The 24,826-nt window shown below is 34.5% G+C and overlaps 1 protein-coding gene across 1 annotated transcript in view; it reads left to right on the forward strand.

Moving 5' to 3' along the window:
• The window catches only part of ppk23 (amiloride-sensitive sodium channel pickpocket 23), a 133,878-nt gene that overhangs the window by 80,792 nt on the left and 28,260 nt on the right, over positions 1-24,826 (forward strand). Inside the window, exons 4-7 of the mRNA XM_081742728.1 lie at positions 3,041-3,189; positions 6,347-6,449; positions 14,067-14,343; positions 20,907-20,960. Of these exons, the coding sequence (XP_081598854.1) occupies positions 3,041-3,189; positions 6,347-6,449; positions 14,067-14,343; positions 20,907-20,960 (583 nt within the window). The remainder of the gene's footprint in view (positions 1-3,040; positions 3,190-6,346; positions 6,450-14,066; positions 14,344-20,906; positions 20,961-24,826) is intronic.

Consider the following 24,826-nt stretch of genomic DNA (forward strand, 5'->3'; position numbering starts at 1 on the left):
TGGTCGTGTTCTGGCCAGAGCTTGCTTCAAACGCATTAATTGTCGTCGATAACGTTCTCCATTCATAGTTTCACCCGGTTGCAGCAGCTCATAGTACACCACACCTTTCATATCCCACCATATGCACAGCATAACCTTTGCACAGTGAATATCTCGTTTTGGTTGTGATGGACCTGGTTCACCTGGTTTCACCCAGGCCTTTTTTCGTTTAGGGTTCTCGTAATGGATCCACTTCTCATCACCCGTAATAATTCGATGCAGAAACCCCTTTCTGCTCTGTCGTTGAAGCAGCAATTCGCAAATGGTTTTTCGTCTTTCAACGTCTCTGTCTTTCAATTCATGTGGAACCCAATGTGACATCTTTTGAATCATTCCCATGGCTTTCAAGCGTTTGGAGACTGTTGTTTGATCAACGCCTAATGCTGCTGCAAGTTGTTCCTGCGTTTGACACGAATCCTGCTCGAGCAATGCTGTCAATTCTTCGTCTTGAAATTTTTTTGGCTGTCCAGCTCGCTCTTGGTCTGCCAAGCCGAAATTACCACTTCTAAACCGTGCAAACCACTTCTGACACGTTCGCTCAGCTAGAGCATGGTCACCATACACTTCCACCAAAATACGATGACTTTCAGTCGCACTTTTCTGCATGTTAAAGTAATGCAGCAGGACACCCCGCAAAAACACTTTATCAGGCACAAATTGCGCCATGTTCACTTAACTACAAACTGGTGTTGTTGACGCTTTAATCCACTGCCCTATACTACGAACGATACGCGATGACAGGGGTTTGCAACACATGTGTGGATACACGGAACTGTGGGACGCTCCGTTCGTTGCGCCATCTCTTGTCCACCCGCACGAATTAATTCCTAGACCAAATATATATATATATATATATATATATGTGTGTGTGTGTGTGTGTGTGTGTGTGTGTGCTCCATCACAATCCTGAAACGCTAGGAGCAATTCTAACTAAACTTGGTACACGTATTACTTGCAGCCTGGAAAAGAGTACTGTCAGGATAAGACCCGCGGATACATGAAGGTGGGAATAATTTAAAATGATTGAAAACGATCGCTATTAGTGTCAAATCCATGGTTTTCGGTATTCATGAGTTGATTTGTGACAATTTTGATACTCATTAACTCCAAGTCCCCCCCCCCCTAGTGAGAGTAAGAACCCTTGCATACCTGGAGGGAGGGGGATACATATAAGAATGATCGAAAACAACAGATATTAGTGTTGAATCCATAGTTTTCGGGCTTGCTCAGATAAATAGTGACACTCCTAATGACGTTTAAGTCCGATTTAAGCCCTCATTCACACCGGGGGAGAGGGGTCGTGAAATGGTGATATGTAAAAATATCGAAAACGACCTATATTAGTGTTGAATCATAAATTTTCAGTGTTTAATTGGTGGCAGTCTTGATGCAATTTGAGACCAAGCTCAGTCTCCAATGGGGACAAGACCTCCCGAGCACTCCTAGAGGAGTGGAAGGAGCAGACATAAGTGATAAGAAACCACCGATATTAGAAAACACATTGTAATACCGTATGAAAAAATATATTGTTTGTTTGATAAATCTGGCTGATCAACCATATTGATTGTTTTTGTATTTCAACATGTTAGCCTTCAATATGTTAGCCCTTATAACACTGTTTAATCTATCAAACATGCCAGTCTTCATGGTGTTGTTTAATACATCATATTGCTTCTTCTTTCATTCTAACATGATGAAGTCCTTTCTATATTTGCTTCCTAGATACGGTGATATACGTTTTCTCTAGATGTATAAATGCTATGACTAATTGTTCAACGAATATTAATGTATTTTCAATTAGCTGTCTTAAACTTAGTGCGAATGTGAGACTTTTTTTTAAAAAAAATGATTTCTTTCCAGTAGCTATTTAGCAAGCTTCTTACAATATAGTATAGTTAAATACAAATAATAGTACTCTAAGCAAACTGTATCAGTATTTCAATATACAAAACTTAAACCAACCTAACAATATAAATATGTTTTTCAGTTAATAAGTTTAGTAAGTATTTCCAATATCATCATGTGCCTTAAAAGTTATTTCCAACTGGCTAAGGTATGACGTACTAGCGCGCTTTTACAATCGGGTAAACAGGAGATAGAAACACTAAAACAAAGGAGGGGAAGGAATGAGGTAGGAGAACGGAACAAGGGAGGTTGGTAATTCTCGCATAGTCATGGATCCATGTACAATATGCCCGCAAAATCATATCTATCTGCCCCTTCTCTTCTCCGCATGGTTTACACAGAAAAAAAGAATAAACTGTGATATCCAGGCTTACCAACCATACAATAATTACGATAATAGATGAATATACGATAGTTTTACAACGCATACTTGTTTGTAGTTTCTGAACGTGCTAATAAATTTGTAAATCTGCATTAAATAATTATAAAACGCACATATTAATGTTTCTAATAGTCACTACCACTACAATAAATCAAAAACGATTTAAGAATGGGCAAATGGCATCCTGCATCCATTCTTTAAATTCAGTTACGTTTACCAGGGAATGGAAATGTTGTTGTTCAAAGTAGTGTTAATAAGAATTTTAAAAAAAATGGTGAGGACAGTGACACCGATTTGGAGATTGAAAGAGAAGATTACTAGATAAGTTTATTATATATTATTGATATTATTAGTAGTATTATACTTGTTTGAACAATTATCACCTGTATAACAAATATACGACATTTTTTTGCAATATATGATAATAATTTTAAAGACGATAATCGATACTTTTGTACTCTGAGGTTGGCAACTCTGATGATGTCACAGATCATTCAGTTGTAAGTGACTGCTTTAAAAGAGCCGGATATAACTTTAAATTTAACAGGCTACATATTTCCGAAGGGAAACTGAAAGAGATTTTGAAATTTATCGCTATCAATTAAGATAAGTATATTAAGATATCACAAAGAAAGATATGCTAATAAAAATATTTTTTAAATACTACTGAGTTTATTGAGTGCACTTTACAAACTTATTCTTTTAAACTTCAAGGTCGTGGAACACTGTGAAGAACTGTACACAATATGCGAGTGGAAGGGAATTACAGCCAATAGTTGTTGTGAACATTTTGTTCCCATGTTCACTGAAAATGGTTTCTGCTACTCATTCAACGCTAAATTCTCCGAAGACACGTGGCCATGGTAAGTATTTGTTTATAACGTATGATAATATGAATATGTTGTGTATGTAGAAACTAATAACGAAATTAAATACTTCATTTAACATTCACTTATTTTATTTCAGTAACACTTGTTTTGCGATAACCAACATTTATATATAAATCAGTCATTTTTAGCCGCAAAATAAAAAGAACTTTAAAATATTTCAACTTGACTAGTAGAATGGCATCAAAAAAAAAAACACCAGAAATACATTTAAACGAAATACGAAAAGGACTGTAGAGATTTGAATAGCTTACTGATTAGCTACAACCAATAGTAATATAATTGTCAAATTATTAACAATTCAAACTATGAAAAGGGATACAATGAAAGACAGATTCTGACCAAAACATATACTATCTCATAAATATTAGCGTCACAGTTTCGGCAAAGTATCTTTGCTTTCATTAGACACGTTATCTTTGATACCTTTATTTATACTTTTATATACTTTGATACTTTTGATATTAAAGATACTTGAGACTAAAGATACGCTATTACTTATTAGATAGTATATGCTTTGTTCAGAATTTGTCTTCCATTTTATACAAGTAGTTCCAAAACTAGAACGAGTGGTATTATGGAAACGGAAGTTTTTCGCAATCAGTGGGCATGTTGGTAAGAACCACTGGTTTCAATAAACCACAAATTTCAACATTACGAAATGTTTTCTATACAAATTTCAACATTACGAAATGTTTTCTATACAAATTTCAACAATACGAAATATTTTCTAATATTTAATAATTTATATAAATAGTCAGGGTTATTAGGATATGAAGAAGTGACTTAAAGAAAATCATTAATGTATAAAATAGTAAGAGAAGGGGCAGGCCCTTGCGTAATCATAGTTTTAGTTTGTCTTAAATGTTTAGAGGAATAATTATCTTTACCATTAGTTTTTTGTAATATGAGCCATTTGATGCTTGTCTCCTAAGATGAGTGTAAAGGCTTAACCCTATTTTTCCAAGTCCCCTAGTTTGTACGGAGCAACAATATTCACAATAATAATTCAATCAAACTGAAGGGAAGATTATACAAACTTTGCCCAAAGATAAGTTGAATAGATAAACAGAGTATAATTCATGTAGTTTTTAATTATATTTTGTTATGTTTCTTGTTGAGAGCACTTAATTTTATTCTTCAGAAACATGCTTTCGATAATGAAGCTCTCTCAACAATGAAAAAGAAACAAAATACAACCCCATCCCCCCCCCCAAAAAAAAGAAAAAAAGAAACTGGATGGTGTAGATATTAATTTTTGAAACAAATCCGAATCATCACTTTTCTGAGGCAGAAGTCTTGAGGTTTCTTGATCATAAAATATTTTAGAATCCATTTTCAAATCTAGGAATTAAACAAGAATACTTTAGTAAGTACCAAAGAACAAATACATTATGTCATTAAATAAGAAAATTAAAACAAATATAGAAGAAATAAGACAGTAAATGAAGTAAAGTAAACGATAAAAACTAACTTACATTTTTTAAAAAACTCAGCAGAAAACTTATTCTCACAGTTTCAAAACAAAATCATGTGTTACTAATAATATTAATGTTGCTTTGAAGCAACACAAAGAGATCCAAACTTGTATCGTTTCAGATAGGAAAGAAACTGTCGCTACTAGCAGGAAAGAACAGAGCTATGAGAAGCAGAAATATAGCCAATAACAGTGAACAAATAAAATATTATCTTAAAACGTGCAAAATAAAAAGATAGTTGTGGCCCAGAGACCGAATATCAACTTGAACCAACACAACATTTTCTCTTGCTACAAGAAAATTATTTACAATTTACGAACGCAACCTTGAAGACTAATTCTAGAAATACTTACCTTTAACCGTATATAACAAACCTCTTCAAAAATCAAAGTAGTGAAATACTGGCACTCCAAAATGAAAAATTAGCAAAACCATCTTTCTAACCATTTTCTCCTGTTTTCGGCTACTGAAGGATACCTTGTAATCAGAACAGCCATCAGAGCCGCTGAACGAAGACATTTAATTTTTATTCAGAGAAAAATCTACTTGACGTAGCAAAGTAACGAACCAGTGGCAGCTCTTGAAGAAAGTCACATTGAATCCCTACAAGCTGATGGTTCTAGTATACAAGAAATAAAAGATTAGATTTTTCCCTTAGCTAGTAATGCTAAAATTTCTTTCTTTCTTTCTTTTTTCTTTTTCTTTCTTCTTTTGCCGATATGATTTCCTTCAGCAGCCACCACTGTCTGCAATACGATTAAAGTGAAGCAATAAGGTTTGACGAACAGAAATTGTATTAATATGCACACTGCAATCCTAATCTATTAAAATAAATTTCAAGAAGCTCTCTTAAAAACGATGAGATTACTTTTCATACAAACAAATCAATGTGGTTTCCCATAAGCTCATGACCGTCCAATATGGTTAGTTCAGTGATGGTTTTTGAGATAAGTCCTATTGATAAAAAAAAAAATCAATTTTATCTCTACAAGCTAAGGGAGAAAGTTTATTTAATTTATTAATCCTTGTATATAGCTTTCTGAAGCTGTTTGAACCTTTCTTCCCTTACCTTCTAAGGATAAAATTTTAAATTTTACTGATATGAATTCCCTTAAGGCCCGCAATTGTTTTCCAATGTAACATGTCGGCCATCAGTTGTTTGGCAACATCGTCCTTGCAACTACTAAATTTTACTTTTTTTTTTTTTTTTTTTTTTTAATAGAACTCATGTAAATGAAACACGTAAAACAAGAAGACAATACAATACGATGAGCAGGCTTCAACTTTAATCTAATTCTATTGGTAACAAAGTATGTATCAGGAATCTGGAAAAATAGAAGAACTAAAATATACTCAATTCTTACGAAATGACGAATACCTTTGTTCAGTTGTGTCGTCTCAGATTTTGTCGGAGAGGAGGGGACAAGGTCGACTGACATAATTTAATGTTTTCATTAGAATATTAGTACACCATTTATTAAAAAATGTGTGTTTCTCGAACTCAGAGGGCAATTGCCTCTCTGCTCTTCCCAAATGACCCTTGTCTTTGTTCAACATTGTAAAGTTTTACAAAATAATTCTTTTTGTTAATAATATATCTGTATTTAAAAAATATATATTTCATCATTCCTGTACAAATTCTCTGTTATCTTTAGGTTGGATGGAGTATTCGAGAGACCAGAGGAACATCAAATCTACGAGACAGATTCCAAGTGGTCTATGGCTTTCTTCACACCAATACCAAGGAGGCCGATATTAGTAAGTAGACTATTTTCATTGTTGGTTTTATTTATTTATTTACTTTTCCGCCTTAGGAACTCTGAGTTTATAGTTTGGTCAGAAGGTAACACAACACAACACAACACTTTACGAATTAGTAAAGACGCAGAATTTTATCAAAGAGGGACGAGGGATCAAGCTACCAGGTTCATATGATTACAGGTGTTTGTTTACATACATTCAAAGAAAGATACAGAACTACAATAATATTAAAATAGTAACTTAATTTTTAAACATTAATTGCCACCTGCTTGACATGCAAGCAAAATTTTAATTTTAACCGTATAGAGAAAGATCTAATTGAAAGTATTTCTCTATGTTACATTGCTGTCGGCAGAGGAGATCAACAGGGTAGAGCAAGTGCCCCTACCTAGATTCTAGAAGCTATTCAATTTTGCCCTTTTCAGGAACAAAAAACAGACATTCGACAAAGCCATTTCTTGTAGCCACAACAATAACCAATCAGGAGCCAGCATTTCCCTCAGCCAATCATAAGCCTCTATTCATACCTCCACCCCTAAGTATTCACCATATTTATATACCCACATAACCGGTCTCTTCATCACAATCCCTGAAGATGAATGCAATATTAGCATTCGAAACGTCGGATATCAATATCTTCATCTGGCTAACTCGAGAACACTTAATAAAAGAAAAAAACTTTATTAATGTACTAATTGTTGTATACAACAATTAACACATTGTATAACCTCACTCTCTTAGTTTCAGGAGATAAAAGTTTAATTTTTAACAGTGTGACTTCCCTCAGGAGTCACCTCTGACTGTTTTATGAATAAATTACTTGTTTCCCATCGCAGAATACTATAAACGAGAATAAAGAAGGTTCGTGTGTTTTTTGAATCTTCAATGTTGTCATTACCAAAGTCTTCCTGAGTATGAGAATTTGTTGAATATTTACTCATTTGAATCCATGGGAATTTTGGTGCCCAATTATCAAAGAGGTTAAATTATTGTTTCTTGGTTCTCATAAGTTTCATTAGACTTTTAAGTTTGTCTTTCGTTTAGCAAGGACGTCTTAAGTAGAATTTTTACCTCGTTTGTGATGTGCTTGATTTCACTTAAGTCAGGATTTCCAAACCTATTTCATATCCTCCCTTTTACCACTTTTCCTTGTTACCGAGCCCCTAATAATTCTCGGTTTGTAATTATTTTTTTTTTTTTTGGTAATTGCTACTTATGACTTAAGTTGTGCGAAGAATAATGAAGGATCTTCAAACAAAACCAATATATTTCCATTTGTTTTCGCAACGATTCTTCTATTTATTTTTAATATTATTTGGTATATTTGACAATAAGTATGGAAACAAATATTTATCTATTAAAATAAGAAATTCAAAGTATTCTTTAAATATATATTTTCCAGTACTAGATCCTAATTATATGTATCACTTTTACCTTCCTCCGCGATCACCATGTAGTCCTCTCGCAATACCCTTAGCATTCCCCCCCCCCCCCTCTCCTAAGTTGAGAACCCTGACTTGAGTGCTTAGATAGTCCAGAAATGGTTAATTTCTTATCTTTGAAGTTCATAATGTGTTCCTTTGTTCTAGTCTCCATGTTTCTTTCTATCATTCCAATATATGTGAGTTGGCAGTACTTCATAAATCCCAGAATGAACTTTTTTCATTTACGTAGTAACTTTTGTAGCCAATCAAAAACTTTTCTACGCTTTGTGGTGTTTTGAGGGCTACCTTAAAGCCCAACTTTTGTAATACTTTTTGTAGTCTATGTCTAGGTCATGACGGTAAAGGGATTCATTTATCCATAGTTCTGACTACCTCTTTCACATTTTTGGTATTTTTTGGTTGTTTTTAGAAATCGATGATACTTGTTCATTCCGTTATCTAACATAGCTTTAGTATAACCATTTTGGAAACCAAGCCTTTTTTTTTTTTTTTTTTCATTTCATGATTTTATGTACTCTGATCCATACGTTTGCCTTGACTCTAGATGAATGAGCTATTTTTCATTTATGTAAGAATTGCTTGTGTTCGAGTTTCTGTAGCTATAGGTATGAAACTTATTACCAGATCTACTGCTTCTAATTTCTAGTAAATGAATGTAATTATCGTCTTCTGTTTCCTCTGTTTTTTCCTATCGTCTTCCTTTTTGTCAATTTATTTTTTAAAATTGTTTTCAAAATAATTTTTCTAATATATTTCTCATTCTCCGTTGTTTCCCATAATTTTAATTATTTTTTTAAAAATATACTATATTTCATTTTTATTATTTATTCCTTCGTCAATTTATATATTTTTACTAAAAATTTTTGCCTATACATTGTTTTATGTATATATAATCCTCCGTTCATTTATTAGTCCTTCGCGCTCGTGCACTCCTATTAAGGCTTTCGTCTTAATACTTCTATTTCGCTCCATTATGCTCTATCTACTTTCAGTAAGGTAATACTATCAAGTGACCTCACTGTCCCTTTTATTTCTGATGAATCATTTAGCGAAAGTACTTATGATATATACGGGGTGTATATATATATATATATATATATATTGAGCTAGTAATTGAGTTCGTTGATGGAGGTAATCCATCTATCGAAAGTAGATCAAGTTTTCAGTCATTTCAAGTTTTTACGTCGATCACTATAGAGCAAACATGGTAACAGAATACAAAAAGCAGTTTGCCGCAATCGATTAAGGGTTCCAAGAATATATTTTCATCTCCACTTTAATCTCCCTACGGGCACTCGGTTGAAAATGTGTACAACGCTTTTTCAGGACAGCCACCCTGAATGAGGTTTTTCCTGGGTTTTCTTCATTCACACCAGGCAACTGCCGGGGTGGTACCTAATTTATAGGTCCCAGGCCTCTTCCTTCCTTCCTTTTCCCCGGATTGTGTGCCCGCCGACGGACGTCATCCCTCAAAACGTGAAGGACTAAATGGCCTTAGATGCCGAAAAGCCCAGAAATCTAAATCCTAAATCCTAAAATCTAATCTCCCTACTAACACCAGAAATGATTGAAATCCACTACATCTACTTGTTTTAATGTTGATGTACAGAGTAAAAACGATAAGAGAACGCGAGAAGTGGTTGTTTTTGGCGTTCTAAAAATAGATGCCGTCTTCTCTCCTTATTCTATACTCAAACCAAACATTGCAGAAGGCCGAAATACACCACTTCCGGTTTTAACGACAATAATAGCAAAAAGTTGTTTTCTCCAGACAATTAAGCGGTCCCAAGAATGATCCATTTTCACTCTAATCTCTCAACTGGAGCCGGAAGTGGTAGAAATCTACTACAACTTCCGGTTTTAATAGTAAAAGAGAAAATATTACACCATACAAACCGAAATTGAGGAGTTTGATGCAATAAGGGCGTAAGTCTGAAATATGCAGTTAAAGAAAAACGATGTTGAAAATTTAAGTAGTGTTTTTTTCTTACATAAAACAATGTAATATGCAGCATTTTATTCCGATCTTGAATAGAAATGTTACCAGGAGGCTAAACAAGCATGGTAAAAGCCACAAATGCGTTTGATGCAAAAAGGGCGTAAACTCGCTTACGCCCTTATTACATCAAACTACTCAATTCTTCACGTGGTCATACATGACACTGCTACTAATTAATATATGTGAGTATGTTTTCACTATTTTCTACTAAGTAATTCATTTTATATATGTATAGAACGAATTACTACTCATTTCCACTAATTCAAAATGGCTGACGCAGAGAAAAAGGAGATGGAAATATTGGGTGTTGATATAGTAATGCGCTTGATTATACTAATAGAAAAGATTATATAAGCTGTACAATATATATATCTAACAAGGTTGGTTGTTAAATTAGCAAAACAATCATTGGGCAAAACGTTTATTAATACATGACAGAGTTGTACGTTTAATAGAAGTATTTACATGTTATTATTTCATTAATCACATATAGGAAATAGACTTTGTAATTATCTAATTACTACTCATATTTACTATTTGATTTTATATCAAAATTCATGTATTAATAAAAGAACACTTACCATTAACAAAACTTATGTAACAGTTTTGATAATACAACATTGCGTTTATCAGACATATTATGAAAGATTAACCAGAAATAACAACTTAAATCTAAATAGAAAGTGAAAAGTATCTACGAATGAAAGACATTAATAAAAGAGAAGATATTGAATGGAATAGATTGAGTACATCATTTTTCATTAACACTTTTTACTTTCTGTTTATATTTAAATTGTTATTCTTGGATTAATCTTTCATAACATGTCTGATGAAGACGATTGCATTAACGAAACTGTTACACAAGGGACGTATGTCAGAGATATCATAGTCATACCAAATAACCAACTATTTCTTAGAAATCTGGACATCGATAATTTCTACACTAGTATTCGTGAACATTTTGTCATGATGAAATGAAAAGAATCGTTTCGGGGAATGATCTTAATTCGTGTGATTTATGTCTTTTCGTGTCTGTTGAAATGTTCCAAGTACCGTATCATGACTAGACATTGACAAATATGAAATGGGTACATACCTTATATTTATGTTGTATAAACTTATTGATGATCGTATAATACAAGTCCTATAGAGGATAGATACACTTCAGTATTCTTAACCATAACTTTAATGTTCAGGTTGGCTCCAAGGTTGGATACAAGGTCCGCCTCTTACTATAGTTTAATGTCGCAATGCCACGACTTAGAGAATCCAAGTTTTTCTGTTCTTCCATTAATGATTAGGCATGCTGTGCTCGTAGTAAAAATAGTATGTACGTATACCTACAGAAATATACCTCTATCACCATGTTTGTCAATGGAAGAACTAACACCATGATGATGTGTAAAGTAGTTGACTTCGGTACATGGAAACTAATTCAAAGACAGAATTACAAAGCAGTTTTTACAGATAAAGAATTCTAAACTTAATCATAAATGAGTTTTGAAATATCCAAAGTTTCCTTTCACCATCCTTTACAAGTTATTTTCAAGAGTAATGAACTAAAAGTACAATCACAGACAAAAGTTTAATAAATGAGTTTAACGCAGTCCGTGAGGACCGTGACAATTTATATTCAGTACTTTAATCTGTATGTTTTATTAATACATATTGAATATTTCCAAAACTATCATGAACAATATACAAATTAAAATACAAAAATAATAAAAGCACGACAAGATAAAGCAAAGGATAAATTGTTTAACAGTAGTACATAATCTCAAGGAGATCATAATTCTTAAAGAAAATTTAGTAATATTTAGAATAAAAGAAACCATGGAATATTTACCAAAAATACCAGTTGTTTCGCACGGGCCTTTGTCCTGTTGCATCATCAAAGAGCGACATACCAAAATAAGTTCGAGCCCAAAGCAAGCAGAGAGAAATTAGGAAGCACAAAGCTCCACACAAGCTAGATGGCTGCGGTTAGGAATCTCACCATGCTCGAATCAAGCAGAGTGGGGTGGGTTAGGAGGCCTTAGAGCTCCAGGCAAGCTAGAAGGCTTCGGTTAAGTACCTCTTAAAGCTCCAGGCAAGCTGAGAGAGTGGAGTTTGACCAGCCAAAGACTTATAGAATATATGGAGGTTTCCTTGGTTTTATAGCTGCTCCCATGTAGCGGTGGCGCCGGTGGTTCTCCTTCGTCACATGACTAGTGATGTCACTGGTTTGCCTGTCGTCTGTCACTATAGTAGTTTGTAGTAGGACGCACGTGGTGTTTATAAATACAAGCATGTGTTGATTGTTTCTAAACAGAGCCATGTGTGGGATGTTACAATACATTAAATATTATTTTTGTCCTGCATTTATGAATAGAATAAGAGTGGTTGTACCAACCATATCTGTACCAAAGTCATGTAATTAGGTTATTAGGTGGTTAAACACGCGATTATACAATATTAATGCTCAAATGTAAATGTTTCCGGCCCTTGTCCTATTTTCAAATAATTCAATTGAAACAATACAGCTTTTAAGTTTCAATTTTTTTTATAAATATGGTATTGTTATAATTTACACATACGATCAATTAATTCATAATGATCATAAGTTCTTAGTAGAATTAATAGAAAAACAAATATCAAGATAAGACGAAATTGTGGCAAAATGACAAGAAATGCTAAAAGGACAAGAAATTATGGTAAAAGAAAGATATACATTACAATCAAATTGGGATAGTAAACGTGAAAATGAAAATGTATCTTTCAATGACGATGACAGTTATGATGAGATAAATTCTTAAGTGCATATTGTTTAAAATATCTTTTTGTCGTTAGTACTCAGAAACCAAGTCGTTATTTTTTCCTTATATCAGAAAGATCTCCTCTAATTCTTTACCTGTGGGTAACGTACCCAAAGTGGCTGATACATTCCCACGTTGAACTGCAACACTGATCCGTTGAATAAGAAAAGATTTAGATCGTTTACCTCCTGATATAAGTGAAATACGATGGCCGATTTCCTTGATAAAATTAGCTCCTTTTTGACCCCAAGTACCACTTGACTCGATAGCAATTGGAACAAACCAATATTTATCAACGAGATTAATATATTTATTCCTCTTGTCGGTTTCCTTACGAGCAGCTACGAGACGTGCGCGTGATGATGAAAAAAATGAAATGAAATCTTAAGTTTTACGTCCCACGCTTATGCCAGTTAGGCTAAAGGAGACGGTGATTATGAGAAATGAATGAAACGGTGGAATGAAGAAAGTGGAAGGAAACGGGAGAACTCTGAGAAAACCCACGAGCACAGTGTTTGTCCACCACAAAATCCACACGGCGCGAGCTGGGATCGAACAAGGGACCCCAAGCACCGGAGTGAACGCTCTACCACTGAGTCACCGCGCCCCCACGTGATGATGAATGTGCAATATTGGAGGGAGCATAAGTATCTGAGCAGGTGAAGTCCCAAACTAGAGCTTTCCCTTTTTTCCAGGGCACTAAAGCCATTCCATCTGGTCTTTTTCCGTCTGAACAACTGCATCCGTTTGGTTCTCGTATTGATGGGACACCTGCAGATGTGAGAGCTCTCAAAATGATATCGTTCACACTTGAGTTTCAATAAAATAATAGTTTCAATTAAATTGTCACAATATTTTAAATCGGCGTATTGCTTCAACTATTAAACATCTGATAGTGCAAGTAGCGACATCTATCAGTGTAATTATTTATTATTATCAATAGTATGATTATTTATTATTATAAAATATTTGCACTTTATTACCAAGATTTGGTGTGATCCATAAGAAATATATTCTATATAACAGAAAAACAAAAAGAAAGAGAAAAACATCATATAGACTTCCGTTTTGCATAAACACACTCAGTATAAGGTAATAATTATATTATGCAAATTAATATAATAGTAAATATTTAAATATAATAGTAAATATTATATTTAAATATAATAGTAACGTTAGGAATATGGTAAATAAAGTTCAGTATTTATGTATGTAATAAACCATATATCCTTAATATTAGATAATATATTTTTTGTACTTTATACATTCATCTACATATTTCATGATATCTTGCTACATGTTTATTTTCCATTTAGCATTATGTTAAAATTCTCTATGTAATTAAGTAACGATCATTTTTATGGTTTATTTATAGGTGTATATCCACAGTTACGATGTAATACCCGGAATAGATATGAAACCGCAGCATGTATGGTGGAAGCAGATCAGTAAAGTTTCATTCGCGGCAAAAGCAACCTACACGACAGAAGATGCTCGACAGTTGACAATCAGACAGCGTCGATGTGTCTTTGATGACGAGATTACACTAGAGGTGGATGACAAATATTCGTATTCCGGTTGCAGGAGACAATGTCGCATGAGAATGGCAAGAAGAAGTTGTAAATGTGTTCCCTTCTTCTATAGAGAAACGCGTAAGTCAAAGTCACTGTTCCTTATTCATGTTAAATACACTGTGTATGTAGCTGTACATGAGCGACAAGGAAAAAGAATAATTAAAATTTTCGGAGTTCAAAAGGATAATAAAATATACTTATTTAAATGAGTAATAGAAACTTAAAATTACAATACATTAGGAAGACATGAAATATAGAGGAAAGTGCAAATGAAGCAATAAACATAACCTTAGACGCTGTTGTACAAAATAATATTTTTGCAGTAAATTAAACTTAAACTACTCGCTAATTAAAACAATTTTTTATTTTAAAAATTATTAACGTGTGACAGTTTCGCAAACTATTCACTTTGGCTTCATCAGATGCTATGAATACATAGGTAGTGAGACAGAATTAATATATAAGAGACAGCGAAAAAAATCCACGAATCCTGATTGGTTACTCAAATCTACAACAGCCAATCCGCTTACACCACACATCAAAGAATAAGAACAGAAACAAAAGTCGTTGTTCCCCTTCTCCCCTGTTGACAATCATATACATTCGGTTCTAAAAGCTAGGCCTAATCTAATTATCAAAATAAGCTTTTTAATTAACTTCTTAAATATGAATGCTAATAATATAATATAAATTATAAATAAATAAATAAATAATACTAAATTTACAAACGTAAACCTGTACAATTAGCTTTATTAATCTTTAAGACTCTTTAATAACTTATTCCATTTTTCATCATTTTAAGTGTAGAGTTCCAGTTCATAACTCTATCGCCTTCTATTTCGATAAACCTTGCTTCTTTCAATTTTCTGACTAACTTCCTCTCTTCTTGGCTCAGCACTTTCTCTTCACTCCAATTAATTGAATGTCCCTTGTCTCTTATATGCTTGTAGACTGCATTTCTGTCTCTCTTCAACCTAAGGTCATCCTTATGTTATTTTATTCGCTCTTTTAATCTCTTTTCCGTTTCCCCAATATAACACATATTACACTCACCGCACTGGATCCTATATATTACTCTTTCTTTCTCCACCATTCCCTCCTTCTCTTCTTCCTTCTTCTTCGCTTCTCCCTTATTACCTGCAGTAACCTCTTGCTTCCTTTTCTGTACGTAGAAATACCTCCAATCTTCTTAAGCATTCTGTTGATGACCTCCGTCTCTTCTCCTTACTCTCAATTTCCCACCACATTTTCCTTTCCTCTTCTTTTCCTTTCAGTCTTTCTTTTCTTCCTCCTTTCCTTTTGTACCTCAGTTTCCTTATATCATAACCATTTCTCTCTAACTGTTCATAGAATGCCTCGATCCCTTCCCCCGCTTGTCTTTTCTTACTGTTCGTCTGGTTAATCCTTTTCTCCATGTTACTAATGAAGTTTATTTTCGTTGAAACTGTTAAATGTTAATGATTTTTACAATAAACTTATTGTTTTACTCAGTGAGTAGTTTAAATCAAATATACGTATACTAAAAGCAAAGCTTGAACAATGGATTATCTTTGAGGTGTATTTGTGCACATTTCCATCCATGTACGAAACTCTGGTAAATTCATGTACAAAATTTTAGCCATACTTTTTGGTATTTATCTCATTCAACAATACACTGTATTTGTGTGCATTACAATAGTTTTATTTTAGTGCACGAAAATACATGTTTGAATATCTGAATACCTTTTATTGTAGCTTTAGAACTACATATAACTTAAATAAAAAATAAAATCTGACCAAACTAAACACCTATATTTTAATAACATGTCTTATAGGTTCGGCAATACAATATTGCCTTCAACAGAGACATTATTTCAATAATGATACATCTTTGTTCAAGGCAACGATATATTGGCGAAGCTGTAAGACATATTTAAATATAAGTGATTGCTTTGTTTCAGCACTATATCATTTGCCTTCAACAGACACATTATCTCAATAATGATACATCTTTGTTCAAGGCAACGATATATTGATGAAACTGTAAGGCATATTATTAAAATGTAGATGATTGCTTTGTTTCGGCAACGTACCACTGCTTTCAACAGACATATTAACTTAATAATGATATCTCTATTGATAATGTGTCGTTGAAGGCAGCGATGTGTCGGTGAAAGTGTAACACAGGTTAATAAAATATAGGTGTTTTCTTTGGTCGAGTGTTATTTAAATTTGAACAAAATACAGTTTATGTAATATCATTTTCGCAAATTTTGTTCATTATCCAGACATAACACAAAAGTAGTAAAGAAGTCTTCATACCAGTGGCTTTGCAATCCCTTCCCTACATGATGTTTGAGTTTTCGTTGTTTCGCAACTTAAAAATCAGTAAGAAAAGATTTTTTTTCTTTCTTACACGGAAAACGTCAAAACTTACGAGGCCTATCTTAGAAAGCAGTTTCCTCGGTATTAATACAAATTACAAGCCTGAAACATGCCCAAAAAAATGTGGCCCATCATGTGGTTATTGCCTACTTTCGACCGTTGAAAACTTTGTCCTCCTTAAAGCAGGGAAAGGAGTTCAACAAAAAATCTGCAATTTTGCATATATACTTCTAACTCAATGACAATTTCTGCTCAACTTGCTCAAACGAAAATCGAAAAAAAATTCAACCCACTCTAATAAATTATAAAACAAGTTTGTCACAACAACGAAACAGTAATACTACTGGTGGCACTGGGGCTGGGTGATAAGATTAGAAAACTGTAGGTAATTCTGGAAGTTAACCAAAAGTGGAAAGATTTTGAAATTACGATAAAAGAATATGGTGTCAACAATGGAAAAAGATAAATAGTAAATATTAATTCGTAACTAAAATATTAATTACTTTTTCTAGCCAAACATGGTCTTGTTCTTTGGATATTTACAAATGTTAAAATCCCGTGTTACATTTATATGCGCATGCATAATAAATTTCTGAAATTTCCTGGTCAATAGCATTGAAAAAGAAAGTAGTCTGAAAAAATTTTCCGTCCCCCGAAACTTGCTGTCCCGGGCCATCACTCATGTTCCACGCGTAAATACGGCCCTGCCTACAACACATATAGAAGGGTATAATATTCTTTGTAAGTGTCACAAGCACAGAAAAAAACACCAAAAGTTGTGACATTTCATAATTAATAATAATAATAATAATAATAATAATAATAATAATAATAATAATAATAATAATAATAATAATATAACAATAATAATAATAATAATAATAATAATAATAATAATAATAATAATAATAATAATAATAATAATAATAATAATAATAATAATACTGCCGGAAGAAAAAGCTTTACAGTTGCGCCGCATGGTCGCCACTGTTGGTAGTAAATATAAGTGATCCAGAGACACTGGCCATGGCACTTGAGATCTGAACTGTTACGACTCCTTATCTTAATAACAATGGGTGTTTACGTACATAGTACAGATATTTAAACACACTTCAGTCAGAAGTTTCCTATTATAATTAAGTTAGAATGGAGTGTATATTTGAACTGCGGAAGTTGTAACTTTCCATTCATTGAAGAATTACATTATTCAGAGAATCGGTAGCTGCTGGTGCAAACTCCCAAAGGCGGCGGTAACTCGAAAACTAGGCTCCGCGGATGTTTGCATTTGTTGAAATGTATAAAATAATTTAATTTCGAGCCGCCCAAAGCAGCGATAACTCGGGGGTAGGGTGCCGCCAGACGTTTGCAATAAAATAGTTTAATATGAGCCGCCGAAAGTAGCGATAACTCAAGAGTAATGCGCTGCCAACTGTTTGTGTTCATTTAAATGTATAAAAGGATTTAACACGAGCCGCCTATAGCAGCGATAACTCCGTGGCTGGACACATCAGAGTCTAAAGGCTTACCCACAGTTATAGTCGAGACGTTCTATTGGTCCCCAACCGGCTTCCTTTGTACCCAGGCAGAAAATTTACCCTGACCGCCTTCATAAATAACACTCCAAATAAGCCATAAACGGCACGTGTGTTGTGTCGAGGTTTTGCGTTGTTGCCATTGCTAAACTTACATTAACAATGGATACATTAGGCCTATGTAATAATAATAATAATAATAATAATAATAATAATAATAATAATAATAATAATAATAATAATAATAATAATAATAATAATAATAATAATAATAATAATATCACTAACATAACAATCATTAAAGGAATCCTATGTAGTAGTATGAACAGGAGCGGTTCAAGGATGGACTTATAGGGGTGACAACGAAATATTGTATTCTTTTTTATCGGGCTTTTGCAGCAATGGTGCCTGTACATTGGGGGGGGACAACTTAACATGTTTGGTTCGTACAAATGTTATCGTTATGGAAGTTATACGATATTAACAATATGCTATATCTATTAAGAGTAAAATAAGCACATATCATGAAACTAATGATAGATTTATTTTTTCACTAGCCTACTTCATATGCAAATTAAATTGAAATGAAATATTTCAGTTTAACGTTCCACAATTATGTCCTCTAAGCTAAGGAAGACGGAAGATTAAGGCAAGTGAATGATAATGGAAGAATTGGTGGAATGGGAATGTGGGAAAACAAGAGTACTCCGAAAAACCCAGCAACACTATGTTGTCTACCACAAACTTGCTTGACCATGAATCGAACCAGAGACGCCACACACCAAAGGCAAGCGCTCTACCACTTTTTTTTTTTTTTTTTAAATAACCGATCATGCCTCAGTTTCCTGAGCAAAATCTGCAGGAGGAATTATTTCATTTGTATCCCACGGCCTTCATATGTTTTCTACAGTAGCAGCCAGCTATCAATAAAATAACGAAAAAAAAACATACACACACAGTAAAACCTGAACAAAACTAACGGAAACAAAAAGCAACGAATAATTAGAACAACAAAACCAAAAGTAACGAAAAAAACTATAGGACTTGAAAATCAAATAGCACACACGCACTGTCTTTCTGCCAAAACTACACTGAAGAATCAGTAAGCAAGAGGGTGAAAATTGCAACATCGCTTTCTTTTTCACCAGGTCAACTCGCGGGCCACCCTCAACTGGAAGTACTTGTTGAATTATCCCTCCCATGTAACAAAGAAACATGTGGTTTTCTTCAATGGTGTTCCACTTTCTTTGATGCCGCGTGGGGACGATTTGAGCGACCGTCGTAGTCGAGACGTTCTATTGGTCCCCAACCGGCTTCCTTTGTACCCAGGCAGAAAATTTACCCTGACCGCCTTCATAAATAACACTCCAAATAAGCCATAAACGGCACGTGTGTTGTGTCGAGGTTTTGCGTTGTTGCCATTGCTAAACTTACATTAACAATGGATACATTAGGCCTATGTAATAATAATAATAATAATAATAATAATAATAATAATAATAATAATAATAATAATAATAATAATATCACTAACATAACAATCATTAAAGGAATCCTATGTAGTAGTATGAACAGGAGCGGTTCAAGGATGGACTTATAGGGGTGACAACGAAATATTGTATTCTTTTTTATCGGGCTTTTGCAGCAATGGTGCCTGTACATTGGGGGGGGGGACAACTTAACATGTTTGGTTCGTACAAATGTTATCGTTATGGAAGTTATACGATATTAACAATATGCTATATCTATTAAGAGTAAAATAAGCACATATCATGAAACTAATGATAGATTTATTTTTTCACTAGCCTACTTCATATGCAAATTAAATTGAAATGAAATATTTCAGTTTAACGTTCCACAATTATGTCCTCTAAGCTAAGGAAGACGGAAGATTAAGGCAAGTGAATGATAATGGAAGAATTGGTGGAATGGGAATGTGGGAAAACAAGAGTACTCCGAAAAACCCAGCAACACTATGTTGTCTACCACAAACTTGCTTGACCATGAATCGAACCAGAGACGCCACACACCAAAGGCAAGCGCTCTACCACTTTTTTTTTTTTTTTTTTTTTTTTTTAAATAACCGATCATGCCTCAGTTTCCTGAGCAAAATCTGCAGGAGGAATTATTTCATTTGTATCCCACGGCCTTCATATGTTTTCTACAGTAGCAGCCAGCTATCAATAAAATAACGAAAAAAAAAACATACACACACAGTAAAACCTGAACAAAACTAACGGAAACAAAAAGCAACGAATAATTAGAACAACAAAACCAAAAGTAACGAAAAAAACTATAGGACTTGAAAATCAAATAGCACACACGCACTGTCTTTCTGCCAAAACTACACTGAAGAATCAGTAAGCAAGAGGGTGAAAATTGCAACATCGCTTTCTTTTTCACCAGGTCAACTCGCGGGCCACCCTCAACTGGAAGTACTTGTTGAATTATCCCTCCCATGTAACAAAGAAACATGTGGTTTTCTTCAATGGTGTTCCACTTTCTTTGATGCCGCGTGGGGACGATTTGAGCGACCGTCGTATATGGAAGCGAACCGCCGAAAATGTTGATAGCTCGTGAATTGAGTGCATTGTGTAATAATGTATTAAACAATTATATGAATATTATAATTGAATTGCATGTCATCTGTTGTGAATTGTTTTGTTTAAATGAATTTATTTGAAATTTATTGTGTACATATTTCCTACTGGAGCATCCATTATATGACTATTGTTCTCCTTTCAGGTGGATACCCTATCTGTGACTTGAAGGGACTGGCTTGTTTGGCTAACTTGAAGGGTAAATATTATATCTATATCTATATCTATATCTATATCTATATCTATCTATCGTTTAGAATTTGAGAAGTTATAGAATTGCGAGAAGATTGTGGTTCTAAACAGTGTTTCGAAAGTGAAATTAGTAAATGTGGAAGAAGAATAAAATTTTAATTAGTTTTCTAATCTATACTTATTTGTATTTTCGAATAACAAAGGTTAATGTATTTTCGAATAACAAAGGTTAATGTTAACCAAGGTTAATATATTTGAATTTTATATGCTGCCTCTGTATAAGAATTAAATACGTACACTCATGAGCAATTGAATTAGAAGTACCTGACTAGCAACGTGTAGTACTCCTTTTGCCTTAATGACGGCGGCGATGTGGCGTGGCACGAACTCTACAAGACACTGGAAGTGTTGGGAACCATATTTATCCATGATCACTGCACAGCATCCCATAACAAATAAAGATTGGTCAAAACAGATTCCAGAGTATGCACATCTCCTCCATAGCATCCTAGATGTGCTCAGTGAGATTTAGATCGGAGCTCCTCGGAGGCCAAGCAAGCATCTTCACGTCCGTGGAATGCTCATTGAACCAATTCGTAAGTGATGGACTGGGGATTATCTTGCTGTGAGTGCAGGTCGCCTGCAGGGTGCTGGATGTGAACAAAGGGATGAACACTCTTCCAACAGATTCCTCTGACATTTACCGATAGAGGGTGTTGTCATATGTACCAGGGCTCCTATTTCATCACAAGTTAACAATCCCCATATGAGAATACCACCACCACCGGCCTCAATTCTACTCTTCTGACAAAAGAGTATCATTGCCTTATGTGGCTGATGCACTCGTATTCGACGTGTGCTATCTGGCACCTCGACTCATATATCCAGGCTACCTTTCTCCATGCTTTGAAAGTTTAATCGCGATACCCATGTCAGTCGTTCTGCCTTATACGGAGTAATAAGCAGAAGGATGTTTGCTTCTGTACTCCATGGTGAAAAGATGGTTTTGAATGGTATGGCTGCTCACACGTTGTTGTTGTCCATATTGAATTGTCAAGTGATGTGTTCCACTTTGGCCCATCTATCCGCTCTTAGCATCCAAGTTATCCGACAGTAATCTCTGTTATCAACGCGTCGTACACAACGACAATTGATCTTGGGGCGGTGACTTTATTCAACATTAAGGTACTTTGGATGCGCATTACCCTGCCCCTCTCATTTGCGTTATTACTGTTGTAGTCCAAATTCACGTTCTCATGGTACACTCTTGATAACACTGTTCAACAACGAAAATGTAAATTGAACAAAATCAGCTAATTCTTATTGATTTTGTGGTGCTGTTCAGAATTTGAAAGTTATTTTCGAATATTAGCTTTACTTTTCGTTTTACAGGTATGTCTAATAATAACGCTTTAAAAATAAATATATTCGCTTCGTTTAGGGTAAAATGTTACACTGATCCGGCAACACTGGAGAAACTATATGAACGCTTGGTTTCATTGTGTTCCTTATCTCAGTAGTGTTCTGCTATTGTTAGAAAAGACAGGTTTAGTGCAGTTATCAGCGTTTTGGGTGTGACGTTTGCGTAGTGCAGGACATAAAAATACAACTACAAGTACGCAAAAATACTGGTATTTCGAATGTATCTTTTTAAATAGTTGTCGGAACTATTTCAAGTGACATTTTGAGGATTTCAATAAACAAAAATGCCGCGAAATTGTGTAACAGTGCGGATAGCTTCTGCTACGTGTGTGGAGAAGTGACATTTTCCTCACAAAAGCAGACTATAACACCACTAATAAGAAAAGCCTATCAATATTATTTTAGTTGTAAAATTGGAGACCAAGATAAATCTTGGGCACCCCACATTGTGTGTAACACTTGTGCCAGCAATCTAAGAAATTGGATTAATGGGAAGGGGCGCTCAATGCCTTTTACAGTGCCCATGATTTGGAGGGAGCCAAGCGACCACATCAGAGACAGTTATTTTTGTATGGTTCCTTCCGTCAAGAAGGGAATTTTCACGAAGAAGAAGCGGGCCTTGATCTATCCTAACATTCCTTCTGCAATGCGCCCTGTTCCACATGGAGAAGGACTACCTGTTTCTGACCCACCTAAAAAATACGATCCTTTTTCTGATGATGATCAAGAAGTTGAAGCTCCTGAATCAAGTACTTCGAAAGACCCTACGTTTGTTGTAGAACCTCCATGTGAACCACATAGACTTACTCAAGAGGAACTAAGTGATCTAATCAGAGACTTGGACCTCTCGAAAAGCAAAGCCGAAATTTTAGCGTCACGCTTAAAGCAATGGAATTTATTGCAGGAAAAAGTAAATATTTCAGTGTATCGGAATAGGGAGATGATATTCACTTCAATTTTTACTATAGAAGACACACTTGTGGCATGTACAGATGTAAATGGTCTCATGAGGGCACTTAAAATCAATTACGAACCTACGGAGTGGAGGCTCTTTACAGATTCGTCCAAGGCGAGTTTAAAGGCAGTGATTTTACATATTGGAAATGAACTTCCTTCAATTCCTGTAGGTTACGCAGTTCCTATGAAGGAATCTTATGAAAATTTGAAACGTTTACTTCAAGCCATTAAATATTACGATTTTCAGTGGCTCATTTGTGGTGACCTTAAAGTAATAGCACTGTTGCTAGGTATGCAGTTAGGGTATACAAAGTATTGTTGCTTTATATGTGAATGGGACAGTAGAGATCGTGGTTCTCATTACCGCAAAAGTGATTGGAGTACCAGAGAAACTCTTCAGCCGGGAGTGAAAAATGTGCAGCATGAACCACTGGTAGATCGTAACCGAATTTTGCTTCCCCCTCTACATATTAAATTAAGTCTTATGAAAAGTTTTGTTAAGAGCATGAACCAAGAGGATGAGGCCTGTAAGTACCTAAGAGGACAATTGCCTCGATTAAGTGATGCCAAAGTTAAAGAGGGTGTTTTCATAGGGCCACAGATTAGGCAACTATTCAAAGATCACAAGTTCGACAAAATTCTCCAAGGTGAGGAGAAAGCTGCGTGGGAAAGCTTGAAGAGTGTTTGTTCACAGTTCTTGGGAAGACACCGAGCAACAAATTACAAACAACTGGTAGCAAAGTTGTTATTGTGCTACGAAAATCTTGGTTGCAATATGTTTCTGGAACTCCACTTTCTTCATTCACATCTACACTTCTTTCCCGAAGATTGTGGAGCAGTAAGTGACGAACATGATGAGCGTTTCCATCAAGATATTGCAGCCATGGAGAAGAGATATGAGGGAAAGTGAAGTTCTAACATATTGGCCGACTACTGTTGGACTATTGCAAGGGATGCTCCAGATGTAACCTACAAAAGGCAAGCCAAGCGAAGACGCTCAAAATAAAATAAACATAAGGGATAAGGGATCACTTGAAACTTTTGTCTACATTGCAGTGTAGTTCTTGCACAAAAAGGTATTTGTACATATTTTTCATGTTTTGATGTTAATACTGATTTTTATTACGGAATTGTTAATGTTTAACTTGACCATGGTTACTTTATTTTCTGTATTGCTGTGAAACTGGTATTTGCGCAATTTTGAAAAAGGAAGTACAAGGGTATAGAAAGCTAAAGGTTAGGGTACTTCTTAACTCCCCAGCTTATCACATCACAGTGAAATAGATAAAAAAAAAAGTGAAATGTAGGTTTTTACAAGGATTTTGCTTAAATGTTCTATAAATATTAATACATTTGTATATATACAGCTACTGTTGTACAAGGGCGTTTTTTTTCACAACCTGAGCTAAGAAAATTCTTCTATTATCATTTCCTTTCATATTATGCTTAAATGAATGTAAAAATTGCAATTTCAAAGAATTTACATACTTTCGA

Source organism: Thermobia domestica, chromosome 16 (genome assembly GCF_964235325.1).
Source record: "Thermobia domestica chromosome 16, izTheDome1.hap1.1, whole genome shotgun sequence".
Taxonomy (NCBI): Eukaryota; Metazoa; Arthropoda; class Insecta; order Zygentoma; family Lepismatidae; genus Thermobia; species Thermobia domestica.